The following is a 14,308-nucleotide window of genomic DNA, read 5'->3' as shown; positions in this document are numbered from 1 at the left end:
CATTTTGGTCTCGGTAGTGGTACTAGTTCAATTAATCATTTTCAAAGGTACGGTACCCGATAAAAAAGTAGTACTGTACCTGGCATCTACGCAACAAGCGTAGGTTACTATCGAGGTTGTTCTTGAAAGTAATGAAAACTCTCTGTGAAATAGAGTGAACGGATACAAATAAAACTGTCAATGATGGCCCAACATCTTTATGAAATTTAATTTAATTCAAATTCATTTCGTTTCATTCACGTGGTACAGAAGCAAAGGGGGCACAATTCCGATCTTATGTTGGATGTGCCCATTGTAGCAAATAAAAAAAACATCTAGGCCTATAAATGACATAATAAATAAATATATAATTATTAGGTCAGTAAATATTCACATCATAAAAATATAAAAAACCCCACAAAAGAACAGGGGTGGCGCCAGTGGGAGGGAGGCTCATTTGGAGAGGACCCCCTCCCCGTCGGGGAGAAAAACACACAAAATGTTTTATATATGTTTTACGTATTAGTAGACTCTAAAATCATTTGCAACCCCTAGTCATAGTTTCTGTGGGCTGCACCCCCATCACTTTCGAAAGATTTTGAGCGACGCCCGACCAAGCGCACTTACGTTCTTGTCTAGGAATTGTGGCGCATCCCCTGAAAAACAGTAGTATTCGATTGTTCAAAATGTAATCTTTTCACAAGCAGGACTAGCTGAAAAATGAAATGCTGAAATTATATTCTGAAAGAATATGCGATTCAATTTGTACTTAATGATGAAGCTGCCGTTTATTTTGTTATAGTTTTCCATCTTTATATTAGAGAGTTTATTTTCTGGTGGATGTGATGAAAAACTGGTAAAAATATCTAACCCCACAATTGTGTTTGTGATTGAGACGATGGATGAGAAACAGGAAATATTAAGCATTGTGCGCCCTCATTATTTGATCGCTAAACATCACGATTAGGATTAAACAATGGATTTGAATAAGCATTGTCAAGGAGAGGAAGGTGACGCAAAGATCAAGTATCGGATAATATTATTCCCGGTGTCAGCCACTGGATTGCAGGTCTCGCAACAAACAAATCATGTACTATCGCGTCACTCAAATTGATCGATAAGGTTCTACCGGCACTTTCCTCCAAAACGTCTTTATATTAACGCCGAATCTTTCAGAATGATTTCACAATGTATATTTACTGGCATTTTATTACTGGCGATGGTATCTGGTATAAGTGGTATGTCTTGATTTTATTTAAATCTTTTGAAAATGGTATCGAATTAAATAATAAATTTATATTGTTTTATTAAGTAGGGCACAATAGTAACTACTCCTAATATTAATATACGAATAAGAAAGTATTACAGGCTTATTTCATGAAAAAGTATTCAGTCTGAGTTAAAAAAAAAAAAAGATATCGATAAATAAAATATTATACTTTCTCTGTATATTTTGTTAACTTATGTTGGCGTTGCATGCCTGAGACTTATTACGCTACCATAAGATTAATCGTTAAAGCATTCGTTCAATGAAGTGCAATTTAATTTACATTAACTAATGTGATTGATTGATTGATCAATTGACTAATTGACTAACAATTCGATTATTTAACAGACAGACAACACGCATGACAGAATGACTTACTGATTGGCCAATTGTAGATGATTAATATTGATATAATATATACTGATATTGATGTAGATGTTAATATTGGTTTTGATTAATATATTGATATCAAGATATTGATATTTTCACTGTTGATATCATCGATTGAATAACACTGAATCATTGATTGATTTTTTTCTATAATTTATTGTACGATTTTTTACAACTAAAACTTCAACAGGTCAGACTGAGGGTGATGTTCGATTGATGCCGGAAGAGGTCGACTACAATATTGTGCAAGTTTACCACGATAACCAATGGGGAGCAATCTGCAGTGGTCCACTGTGGAATAGGGCTGATGGTGACGTAATTTGCAGACAACTAGGTTAGTAATGTCTAGATGGTAGGTTTAGGCCTACTTTTCCTGAACTTTAGGCCGGTTTGTTAAAGAAAAGAAAACATAGAGCTAATACATTGCCATTGTTATTAATATTACTATTAGGCCTATTATTCTTCTTTGTCTTTGTCATCATCATCTTCATCATCATCATGATCGTCATGATCATATTCATCATCATCATCTTCCTCATCATTATCTTATCGAGTTGCTAGCATTTGATATCCTAACTGTATTAATTGAACGAATGTCGAGTTGATAATATTACATACCGTGTATACCGTACTTTTAACAGTCCTAATACTGTACTTACAAATATAGTATTTGATCAAAAACGACAATTAACATAATCCGCATTGTAGTAAATCTATAGATGAGTTGATATAACATTGGATTAAATCATCATAAATCATATCATAAGATACTAAAAAAATTAATTATTTAAAATCTAGTAAATTTAAACTTAAGTGATCCATGGTTTATGTGTGATAGACCGAGATCATACAAACGGTTTCATAATTTTAATTATTTCAAAACTTAGGCCCACTGTGATTACATTTTGTTTCGGCCATCACCGATTAGGCCTACGTATGTTTCTTGTTTATTATTACTTTTCTGTACATGTAATTTACTATGCATTTGAATTTCGTACTTTCATACAAGCTAGGGAAAATGTATATTGATTTTCTGTTTTACAGATTTAGTATATGTATACGTATTATGTTTTTTGTTTAATAGAACAGCAAAAGGCATATGTCAACATTGTATTTCCTTAAGCCAGGCTCCGGAGCATATCTGACGAAAAACTCGGGAGCGGTTAATGAGATACCGACATTTAATATTTATAATCAGGGGGTAAAGATGGAAAAACGGTGGTTTAAATATTCAAAAATCTGCATATCATTAACTGCTCCAACTTTTTTCGTCAAATATGCTTTTCGTGTCTTAGAAAAATCAGTTTTACAACATATCAGCAAAAGATGAGATTTCCTCCGGAGCCTGGCGTTAAAGCGCTAAACGAAACGATTAACAGATATCACTGAATCCTTTATCAATGTATAAATAATTATTGCGATAGTGAATTGCAAACAACAAATATACGAACACGTTCTGTTTTTTTCCATAAAGGTCGAGGTAAAGCACGTTATGTATTTACAGCATATGGAAGAGATACCAACTCGATTTACAACAAGGTTAACATAAGCCTAGGTGAACCTATCTGGCTAGCAGACCTCCAGTGTCAAGGAAATGAAGACAAAATAGTTGACTGCAAAAGAAAAATAGAATGGGGTTCACTATCATCTATTTGTTTCCGTGCTGGACTTGAATGCACTGATGTTGGTAAGTTAATGATATTACATCCTGCAGTTATCAATTCATCAATTCCGTCTTCCTTCCGTTCACCGTCCTCTTTTTCTAGTTGCATAATTTTCTTAAGTGAAACTGAGATAAACGTTTAATGTTTTCTAATTTTGTTTTAACGGTTCATCGGTAAGTTGCCTAGGGCTGTAGGCCCTATAGTAACTCTGATTTAGACACCATAGGCCTAGATTTAAACGCGTGGTAAGATATTTAACTCTGAGTCATGAGAAGACCGCAATACGTATAACAATGGAAACAAATATAAGATATTTCGATTAGGCCTACTTGAGAGATTTAAAAAAAAATGCGGATATTACTGCATTACAAATCAGATATTTTCAGTTTTCAGTTTTTTGGAAATTCCATAAGAAATGAATTCATATAAAATAGTTAGGTTTAAAATAATTTGGGCTTAAATAGCATCCTATAAAAAAAAATGGAAATAGCCATACAAGTCAATACCTGATTAACATTTTTTTTGTCTTTCGTGGGGGTCACCCACCTTTATTTCTCCTGTTTTCATTATTTTTCGGTTTACAATAGTTTTACTCTCATGTTTATACATTATTTACACCATATTATATTTAAAGCAATTCACAAAATCATTTTAATTTCGTACAAAATATAAAACTCTGAAATTATAATACAGTAGTAAAATCGCAATCAGTAGGTTTACCTTATAACATAAATACAATTTAACTTATATAATAAACATTCAGCATGTCTTATATTATATATAACTATTTCTGTTTTCAGTTTTTTTAAATTCCAAAAGAACTGAATTCAGAAAACTAGTTAGGTTTAAAATAATTTGGGCTTAATTGCATCCTATAAACACAACGGAAACAACCATGCAAGTCAATATCTGATATATATATTATACATATTACAATGACAAAACTCATTGATCCTCACTAGATTAAAAGTTTATCAATACGTAACAGTGGCGTATCTAGGGAACGCACGCCCCCCACCCCTTCCAAATAAATTAGCCTCCCTCAGTCGCCTCCCCCCAAAAAACACAGTCAAGTAGTTAAAAATCACCTAAAATCACTTTTTTTTTCGAATTAGCGCCCCTCAAATGATTGTCGAGTCCTTCACTTCACCTTCGCGCCCCCCCCCCCCCCCCCCCCCCCCGTGACTTTTAGATATACGCCACTGATACGTACCGTACTAGATTTTTATATAAATAAAACTTCAAAAGAACAGCAACGTTGGAAGATCCATAGGTGAATATACATTATCTTATAAATCTGGATATTTCGATGATGCCCAATTGGTCCAAAATGCCAAACAATTTGTTTGCTTCGATTACAAAATATGTCCTCTTCACATACCGTACCCTTGATTAGAACCGATCGATGCCAATGACCATATAGGCCTACCGTACGTTCTCCATAATTTATGACTATCATTTTTTAGAACCGGAAGAAAACAATTACAACATAATCGGTTGTTATAAAGATAACATTGGAGGCGAGCCTCTGTTGAAGGACTACGATTGTAACCTGGACAAAGACCCCAGGTGCCACAGCTACGGCTGCCTTAATAGGTGCGCCAACAGTGCAATGACAGTTGAGTTATGCGCCAGCGTCTGTTGTGGGAGTAACTACGAATATTTTGGATTAGAATTTCGCAATGAATGCTACTGTGGTCACGAGAATGCAAGTTATTATATGTACGGAAAATCCCCCGATGGAAACTGCAATACACCTTGCAACGGCAACGCGTCCCAGACGTGTGGAAGTAACCAAGAAATAAGTTTATACAAATGTGGACAAAGTAAGTTGAAGTTTATTCTATAATTATTATTGAACACGGAAAGCTCACAACAATAGCAAAGCGCCTCTTATTTTATTTTTGTAAATGTATGTACTATCCACGTCGAATATATAATATTATATGTAGAATACTTATTTAGGAAACGAATATTTCGTCTTGTCCTCAAGACTACATCAGCGTAACTGATTTACGTTGATGAAGTCTTGAGGACAAGACGAAATATTCGTTTCCTGAATAAAATATTTTGTGTATTACTGTCTAACTCAGCTTCATTATTATCTGTCTCTTATACACATCTAGATGTGTATAAGAGACAGTCATATAGTTTTGTGTTTTTTCTAAGATTCAAGATTCTAATATTCAAGATTTATTTATTGGTCAAACGCAAGTAATAATAGTATGGTTCGGAACTGTTGTTGATTATACTTGTAGAACATTTCTACATTGTCTAAAATCCGTTACTAAAATATAAAATCAAGATACACAATCTGCACTGAAAACAACCATTGAAAAATGTAGTTAAAAGCATTAATAATAAGAATAATAACAAATACTTATATAGCGCCAATTCAAAAATTTATCAAAGGTGCTAGTTGAGGAAATAAAGCAAGTTAACGTTCTAGTAATAGGTAAGTTTTAAGATTTTTTTTTAAAGAAAGCAAATCAGACGAATCGCGAACAAAAAGCGGCAAGGAATTCCATATAAAGGGGGCTTGAAAAGAAAAAGCACGTTGACCATAAGTCTTTGATTTGCCTTTACGAGACGGAACAGTCAAGAGATTTTGAGATGAAGAACGAAGATTACGAAGAGGAGAATAAGAGGAAGTGTTTCATAATCCTTAGCCTTCCCTTATCTGGCCTCTTTTTATCTCGATCTTTTCTAATTCACTACATATTTTTAAGTTACTGTGTAAAAGTAGGTTGATAATATGATAAGACTTTGCTAAGCAATAATCTTGATAATCTGATACACGCAAGTAGATCAGAACCGCGACTGAACCGTTCACTTTTCATACACGACCCATTAAGTGGTGACTTTCGTATAATGTTTCCAGTGAATACACTATGGTGGATAAGCTTTGCTGACTAAAGCTTCTTGATTGAGTTGCAACATATACATATATAGGAACAGTTACAATGTAAAATGACGTAATATTTAAAGAAAAATATTTTCCAATTATTGTTTGAATTGATATTGTAGAATTGTTGACGAATATTTTAGATGGTACCACTGATGACAACCTACCGCCTATGCAAGGAGTTTTGCCTTCAGAGAAGAGAAACTTTATGAAACTAAATGGTAACTTTACATTTAATTGATAACATAGGCATAATTAGGTCCTTTGAACTATAGTAAACATTTCTGTGGGGAGCAAGGGTACAGGCGCTATGTAAGTCATGACTGACGGAAAGAATTGTGAACTTTGAGTAATAGGCCTACTAATGTCGTAGCGCCAATGAACATTGCATTCTGCTGTGGAGATGGGCTCTATACTACACAATGACTTGAACTACATCATTTTCTTCTTTTCCATCTTGATTGACTGATTGATTGACTATTGATTGATTGAATTCGATCTATGTACGTTTCTTTTCAGTTATGTATTTCATTATTGGAGGTGTTGTTTGTCTTGCTGTCGTCATTATAATTGTGTATGCTGCTTATATGAGGTGAATTTATATAATCATATTATATGGATAAGAATATATATATATATATATATATATATATATATATAGTTTTTGTAGGGGTTATGAATACGGTATATTTTCATATTTTATATATTTTTTTTAACATAGGCCTAATATCACCGTCTACCTGTTACCTACTATTTTAACAAATACCTAGGCCCTGTTTTCTTTAACGTAGACCTATTGTTAACACGTTCATATTGTTTTGTTATTTATATTGTTTTGTCTTGTACTTTAATTTTCAAATAGAATATCAAACAGGTCACATATGCAGCAGTTTGGTAAGTTTAACAGTTTATTAAATATATTTTCAATGAATGTCATAAATTATGTTTACTTATATTGTTATGTGGTTGTAATGTCTTATATTTTTAAACCATAGTTATAAATGTTTCGTATTTATTGCACTGTAAAGACAACAGAGTTAAATAAAGTACATAAATAAATTTAAAAAAAATACAGGTTAGGCTCCTAGTAGTAGGCCCCTTGATTGCCAATAGAGAACGTTATTCTTTCGAATTGGTCTGATTAAATATGAATTACTTAGTGTTTACCTATTGTGGCCTAATCTTCAAATAATTCCAATGCAAGTCAAGGTTAGATGTGCAGTAAAAAAAGTCACTAGACCTACGACTGATTGTGTGTTCATCCATAGCTATAATATTGTAATTATCATGCAAATTTGCTTAAATTTCCTTAAAGGTGACGCAACGATAATATATTGCGAACCAGATCAAAATCTTAAAGTATCATCAATGCAGCGACCAGGTGATAACAAGCTTCTCGAACAATATTTCGAAGCAGAATATCACGCTATACCTGAAAAAGAAATTAAAGAAGAAAGGGAGCATATATATAAAGCATCTCTCTCTGAAGATGGATCCATAAAGAACACGATTGCCAGACCGTCAGTTGAGCCTGACAGTGAAGAGGGCGCTATCGGATATGCTGCTGTGGCAGCAGATTGTATGGATGAAGAGTATTGTGTACCTATGGTTTCACCAAATTCATTAACTGCAGCAAACGCAAAGAAGTCCATGCCAGTGGCGCCACCACGACAAACGTCTCTGGAAAAGAGACAACCACACAATGCAAGCAGTGACTCTTTGTACGCAGTGCCTATGAAGACAGCAGCAAAGAAAAAAGACAATAAAATTGAATATTATGCAACTTCTGAAGTTATGAGCCATACGGATATGAATGATGAAAGCCAGGATTATCGTTGGATGTCGTCGCTAAGCGACACTGGATACACTAAATTGAGTGAGCGAACTCGAGATCAAGCAGGGGACTACACGGGTCTTAAAGACTGAGGAGATGACATGCCAGAACATCCGGTTCTTAAGACATGGTGTGCGGAATACGGTTTTAATAGCACTTGTGAGTGTGTAATAGTATCCGTCGTATCCCAACCATAAAGTTTTTACAGAAATGTAAACACTTAATTGGTTTGACTATAGGTAAAAAATACATTTACGATGATGCTATTAAGAATTCGTGGTAGAACGTCGTATCGTATCCCACTCAACACCTAGCATCAGCAGCAATGTTCAGATATTGAAAAAGGTGTTAAGTGAAATATTGGTACAGAGGCACGTTTTAGAAATTACTACAACCTTCAAACACGAGATGCGATAAAAAAATTTAAATGTATAGAAGTACAGCCACTAATTGTTACCCATATTTGTTTTTCTTCTCGAAATTGTTATTAAAATATATATTTTTAAAGCTTTACATAAATACCTATATAGTGTTCATGGTAAGCTTGTAAGTGTCTTTCTATCATTTAAAAATTATTACGTAACATCAATTTCTAAATAAGATTCATAATAAGTACAATACAAGATATAAAAAAACCCATAAGATTAGGTTAACATAAGCTACAATAATAGTTGAAAACATTCATCTGGTCACAAGTTTCGTGGTTTGATTGATAAAATATAAAATTTCTCATATAAGCTACAATAAGCCTATGATTTCGCCATTATAATTTATTTAAATAACACTTAAATAAATATGGTTTCTTTAACTGGTCGAAGTGCTTTACTCTAACACTTGAGTAAATTAAACATTAGATGATTATTAGTCGAAATCATTGTTATTAAAAGAGATTTTAAAGATGGTGTGGACAATAGGGTTGTGTCTACATAATTTATAAGTAAATTATATTGTATCCAGACTGGTGGGGATCCAGGATTTTCCTTGAACATTCGCACAGATGGGGTGGTCCTTGCAGTGGTGGATCCAGGAATTCGAAATAAAGAGGGCCAGAGAGGAATCTTCACAGATAGACAAAAGGTCGCCTCTAGATGACCGGAAATGGCACTCCCACATTTTGAATATAATTTTTATTTTTTTCTCAATTCTTAAAAAATTATTTTGAATTATTTACGGGGTTCCTGACCGGCAGGGTTCCCCTTAAATCCGCCAGTGCATGAGGGATCCCCTAACGCTAAGGTGACCTAGGGTTTTAAAAAGCTATTGATAAAATTATGGCGTTTCTATAAAAAGATAAACGAACAGATTCTTGAAACTACAAGGAATATTTTGCTGAAAACAATACTATTTTTTAAAAATACATTATTGTTCTGTTTACTACTGAATATGCAGACACCTTTGTCAACTGGGCCACTGGACCTTTTGTTAGACAGAATACCAATGTGGTACGACTTCTTCTTGTGTGTGACATAAAACATGTCTATTAAAGGTACTACATATTGTTATAAAAATTGCATCCCAAAAATTTAGGTCGTTTCTATGAAAATGACGTAGTTTAAGTCATTTAAGTTTACCATTTATTTTACACGTTGTGCGATTCAGCAACTCAGATTTACTGTACTGCAGTGTACTTACTTCTGGTGTACAGCTCCAATGGTGTGAATCAGTTGTTTGGTGAAATTTCTGGCTTGATTGGTCTGATTTACCCCCAATGATCTGATATATATCATGGGCTTTCTTGGGCTAAATTTATGATTGCTCGCCTTGATAGCAATGTGTAACGGGTTGAAGTCCCACCAAAAGTCAGGCAACTGAGAAGAAACTTTTTGTTGAAGGGCTATGATTAATAAAATTTTAACATTATTTGTTGATATTTCGTAAGATCCCGTCTTGCCGTTAAATGCTTAAAAGAAGAGGGTGTTATGTGTCATGGCATTCGAACTGTTGTTGTTCAACTACGCGTGAGCAAAATGGGTCTGAGATATGAGTTGATTTAATCGGATTTAAATTCCCAACGAATCCTCCATGGCCCGGTTGGTTAAGGCGGCTGTATAGACGGTCCCGGGTTCGAATACCGGTTCGGTATTATTAGGCCAATTAGTTTTAATTTCAATGTTCGATTTCATTCAATTCGCCAACTCTGTACAATGCAATTAAAAACCGCAGATAATAGATCAACAATCTCGAAGAAGGATTTTATCGTCAAATTTATTTTTTTTAAACTCTGGCTATTTTAGCTATTGAACATTATTGAATAAAATAATTTAAACAAATCCTTGTTTTTCAATTCCAAATATGATTTGACCCTGAAATTACTCATTCTTTCTCATGATTGATGAAACAGCATTGGGAACTGAAAAAAACAACCCACAATTCTATGTAGAAGTTATTCGCTTAGTATCCCAATACAGTAGACTCATACGTAGTCTTACATAAATAAGCCCCCAGATAAGTCGGCGTGCTATAAATAACATCTGACTCAGTAGCGGAATGTTAATCTCTGTCATTAATGTCATTATTTAACTATTATCCAATGGTAAGTGGGGCTTAGAACATATGACTTTATTAAAAATTCGACTATCAAATAAGCAGATGTTTGATCTCCTAGACGGTTAAGAAGCCAACAATGACTACCAACGTCTCCTAGTTAATATCATTGTCTTCAATATAACTTCCTTTACAAATGACAATCGTACAATAGTATTATTTTTTTTCATGATTGTGTTTTTAGGTTCGATAGCGCCCTCTTGACAATTTCTGTAAATGTGTATAAAATTTTAGAAAATGTCATCGTAGCGATTATTCTCATTACACTTTTATGTTATAACAAGGTTGTTTGGTATTCATAACGCTTCCTTTAGAACATTAAATACGTAAAATATTGTAAAAAAAATATATGTAAGCTAGACAATATGAAAACTTTCTGGCTTTAATCCAGTTTTGAGTGTGTGAAAAAGATATGGAAAAAGTTACAGATATAATACTGTTGGGATTTTGGTTTTCCTCTCTGACGTATGTTCGGAAGTTTTAAATTCACTAAATAAATTTCACAGAGTTAGGCATAATTAAGGAAGCCACCAAATTGAAGGAGTATTAAAGAAACCTCAACATGATGCCAGATTGCTTTCGGCTGCCGAAACATGTATATTCCGATGTGCTTTTTACAAAATCAGCTAAGCCTAGTCTACATGCTTTTGAGGTTTAAAACGGTTGTGGTCTTTTAAAGATGTTTTTGCTGTCTGCTACTACTACACACACATACACACACCACCCCCACCCCCCACACACACACAATGTTATTCAAATTAGGTTTGCTGCGTAGTATCATATCATAGTCTACGGATGCCTATTATGGTACACTCGCGGTTGACTGAAACGCTCACGAAAAGTAGAGCTATGGTTACGTAGAATAACCTTATAGACCTAGGTCACTAATAATATAGGTAATGATTAAAATAATAATAATGTTTATTATTGTTTTTAGTATTAATACTATAATAACACAAAAGGTGACAACAACAATAATATAATAGCCTTAAAAATGTTCTCATACATGACTTCCTTACCTATCTCTGCTGCTCCTTTCACGTAATTTGAATAATGACTTGTGTTGATTTTGTAGCGTGACGAGTCCTCGTCAAATATTTAGTGGACTCATGCTATTGTAAATTATTTTATGGTATTTTAATGGCTATAAATAGGAACTCGAAATATGCCAATAATGGTAAGACAGTTAAAAGAATGGTACTGTACCACGATATATTTCTTGCAGAACTGTTCACACGTCTGGACGGTAAGTCGTCACAAACATGTTGTCCTTACTCAAAATAGTAGGCCTATATGATTGGATTGGATTTATTCGGTGTAAACACCAAGGACTAGCTCACGAAAGTCTAGAAGAAGACTTATTTCCAGTGGGGTCCTTCTGGTGGTGATTGGGCAGTACACCGGGAGACAATCCCCTACTCTTTTCCGAAGAGTGTCCTACTGCGTTCTTTAACGTGCGCATGGGCCATAATGCACACGGGACCAACGGCTTAAACGTCTCATCCGAAAGACGGTGCGCTATTGTAACTTGTATTTCAGCCCTCTAGTTGAAACACAAGGAGAGGCAGCGATAGGAATTGAACCGGGGACCTAGAGATCTCCACGATAATAATTAAGACATATATTTCTTTATTCATTTATTTATCATGACAACATTAGCTATGCTACACATGTATTATTATGTCCCGAAATTGAAATGTGTGATGTTACATTAATGTTACTAGACAGCGCAATTTTATGAATAATACATTCGTTTAAAACAAAAATGATACATCACTATTATGGGATGAAATGTAGATGAGTGGATGGCGCTACTCAATGCTGCTCTGATTATAAAAACATATGGCCTAATCCGACTGACCTCAACGGATATAATAATATAGAACAATCGTCATTTGCCATAATTGGAGAGCCGACTGTCACTGAAATCCTCCGAAGAATGAGCGGTATATCTTCTCGAGATGGGGCGTATTAACATCCACTTTACTCTGAATAATGAATGAATACAGGATCAGCCTCTTGTTGCTGTGTGTTGTTGTTAAAGGTAGGACAATAGCGGTAAACTGATATCACTCTTGTAACAACAATAGACTGTGATTGATATAAATAGAAAGCTATTTAAATATTTTAAAATATTTAGTAATCAATGGTTCAATGTATTTGTTAAGCAAAAGATAATTTAGCGATATATATATTTGATATTTGAGTATTATTTCTAAGTAGGCTAGTATATTATAATTATACGTCCAATAATTTTGGCGGATCTATGGTATGTTGTCCTTCATCCGGTATTCTAATGTTGCCAATGTATAGAGTACCTTGTACTCTTAGCATATAATTAACCTAGTAGTGCTCAGTATTATTGAAAACTTAAACAAACTTTTCCAATAACACACAGCTACATATATCAATAACTATTGTCTTGTTATGATGAACCAATTCAAATAATTATCAAGTAACGCTTATATACACATCAATCTCCAATAATATGATCATATATAATTATATATCAATGAATATATTTTTAATAATAATCTTACCATTATTTTGTTCATGTAACAAACAATATTTTATATAATAAAGATTATTATTGGTATTATTATTATTATTATTATTATTATTATTATTATTATTATTATTATTATTGTTATTATTATTATTATTATTGTTATTAACATTTTATTACCGTTAGTATTATTAGACTTCTGTACACATTTTTATTCACTAAAGAAGAAATAATGTGGTTGAATCAATAGTACCGCAGTATGGGATTTTAAGCGTCATTGAAATCTGCATATTAGTTGTTAATCCTATAATGAACATGTCATATCCTTGTCACATTATCAAAAAATGGTGGCATCCTGAAAATTATCCTATCAACAAGATTGGCTGTTATTTGAAATCTAATATTTTAAGTACGCAATAAAATAATTAAACTCACTATTTAATCTTACATTCTGACATCTCAGTCATTTATTATGCTTCAGTCACAAGCTTTAAACCATGGAGGAAAAACTACTCATCCATGTTTAAACCATGGAGGTATTATTGAGAAGGAGATCACTCGGCGAAGCTACGCGCACGCAGCGCTATGCAAATGAACCAAGATCAAAGTTGCCGCAGCGCGTAAAGAACGTTTGCGCGATGCCTTTGAAGTCCCATGTGTTCCCCGCCATCAAATTTTCAACAGGCATAGTTGACCAAAAAATTGAACATGACGAATTGGAGAGCACCTTCTTTTTCTGACCTATAAAAGTATAGTATATTTCAACTTCAATTTTCATAAATTGGCCTAAATTCGCCCATTCTAATTTTAACAGCTATTAATTAATAAATGATTAAGGATTATAATAAACTAAGGCATTTTACAGGCCCGTAGCCAGGTCCTTTCAAGGGGGGGTTCTAAGGGGGGGTTCTCTTGGCGTGGGGTCCAGAGGTGGCACCAGGATTTGCCCGGGGTGGGGGGGGGGCGTTGCCCCGACGAGGGGCCAGATTTCCCCCACGAAAGCAAAGTGGGCGTGGTCGAGCTTCAATTAATAGGTTCCAAAAGTGGTCCTGGGGGTGAAGCCCCCGAAAATTTTGACAATTCAGGGATTTCAAAGGCTTATTAAAATCGATATTAGAGGCCCCCCCCCCCCCCCGCTGTTGCCACCCCTGGTGGGGTTCAGGTGCCTGGAGCCAGAGCAGTTTTTGTGTTTAATGGGTCTATAATAATGTTATAAAGT

The 14,308-nt window shown here is 34.2% G+C and overlaps 1 protein-coding gene across 1 annotated transcript; it reads left to right on the top strand.

Annotated features, from left to right (window-relative positions):
* The first annotated feature begins 968 nt into the window (after window positions 1-968).
* Window positions 969-10,224, top strand: LOC117104162. Its single transcript, XM_033244859.1, has 8 exons — window positions 969-1,217; window positions 1,827-1,970; window positions 3,111-3,323; window positions 4,767-5,126; window positions 6,328-6,426; window positions 6,725-6,797; window positions 7,068-7,099; window positions 7,521-10,224. Exons 1-8 carry the CDS (start codon window positions 1,157-1,159, stop codon window positions 8,129-8,131), a joined length of 1,593 nt encoding a protein of 530 aa, XP_033100750.1. The 5' UTR covers window positions 969-1,156; the 3' UTR covers window positions 8,132-10,224.
* Window positions 10,225-14,308: the final 4,084 nt, after the last annotated feature.

The sequence above is a fragment of the Anneissia japonica genome, unplaced genomic scaffold (genome assembly GCF_011630105.1).
Source record: "Anneissia japonica isolate Jap-2015-1 unplaced genomic scaffold, ASM1163010v1 scaffold3531_len492141_cov184, whole genome shotgun sequence".
Lineage (NCBI taxonomy): Eukaryota > Metazoa > Echinodermata > Crinoidea > Comatulida > Comatulidae > Anneissia > Anneissia japonica.
The sequence above is the reverse complement of the archived record's forward strand: the minus strand, read 5'-3'. Positions and strand labels throughout refer to the sequence as shown.

Excerpts from the sequence above, each read along its gene's own strand:
- LOC117104162 (XM_033244859.1), top strand. The coding sequence starts at position 1,157 with ATGATTTCACAATGTATATTTACTGGCATTTTATTACTGGCGATGGTA. Across the intron at positions 1,218-1,826 it reads GATGGTATCTGGTATAAGTG|GTCAGACTGAGGGTGATGTT; the intron begins GTATGTCTTGAT and ends AAACTTCAACAG. Across the intron at positions 3,324-4,766 it reads ACTTGAATGCACTGATGTTG|AACCGGAAGAAAACAATTAC; the intron begins GTAAGTTAATGA and ends ATCATTTTTTAG.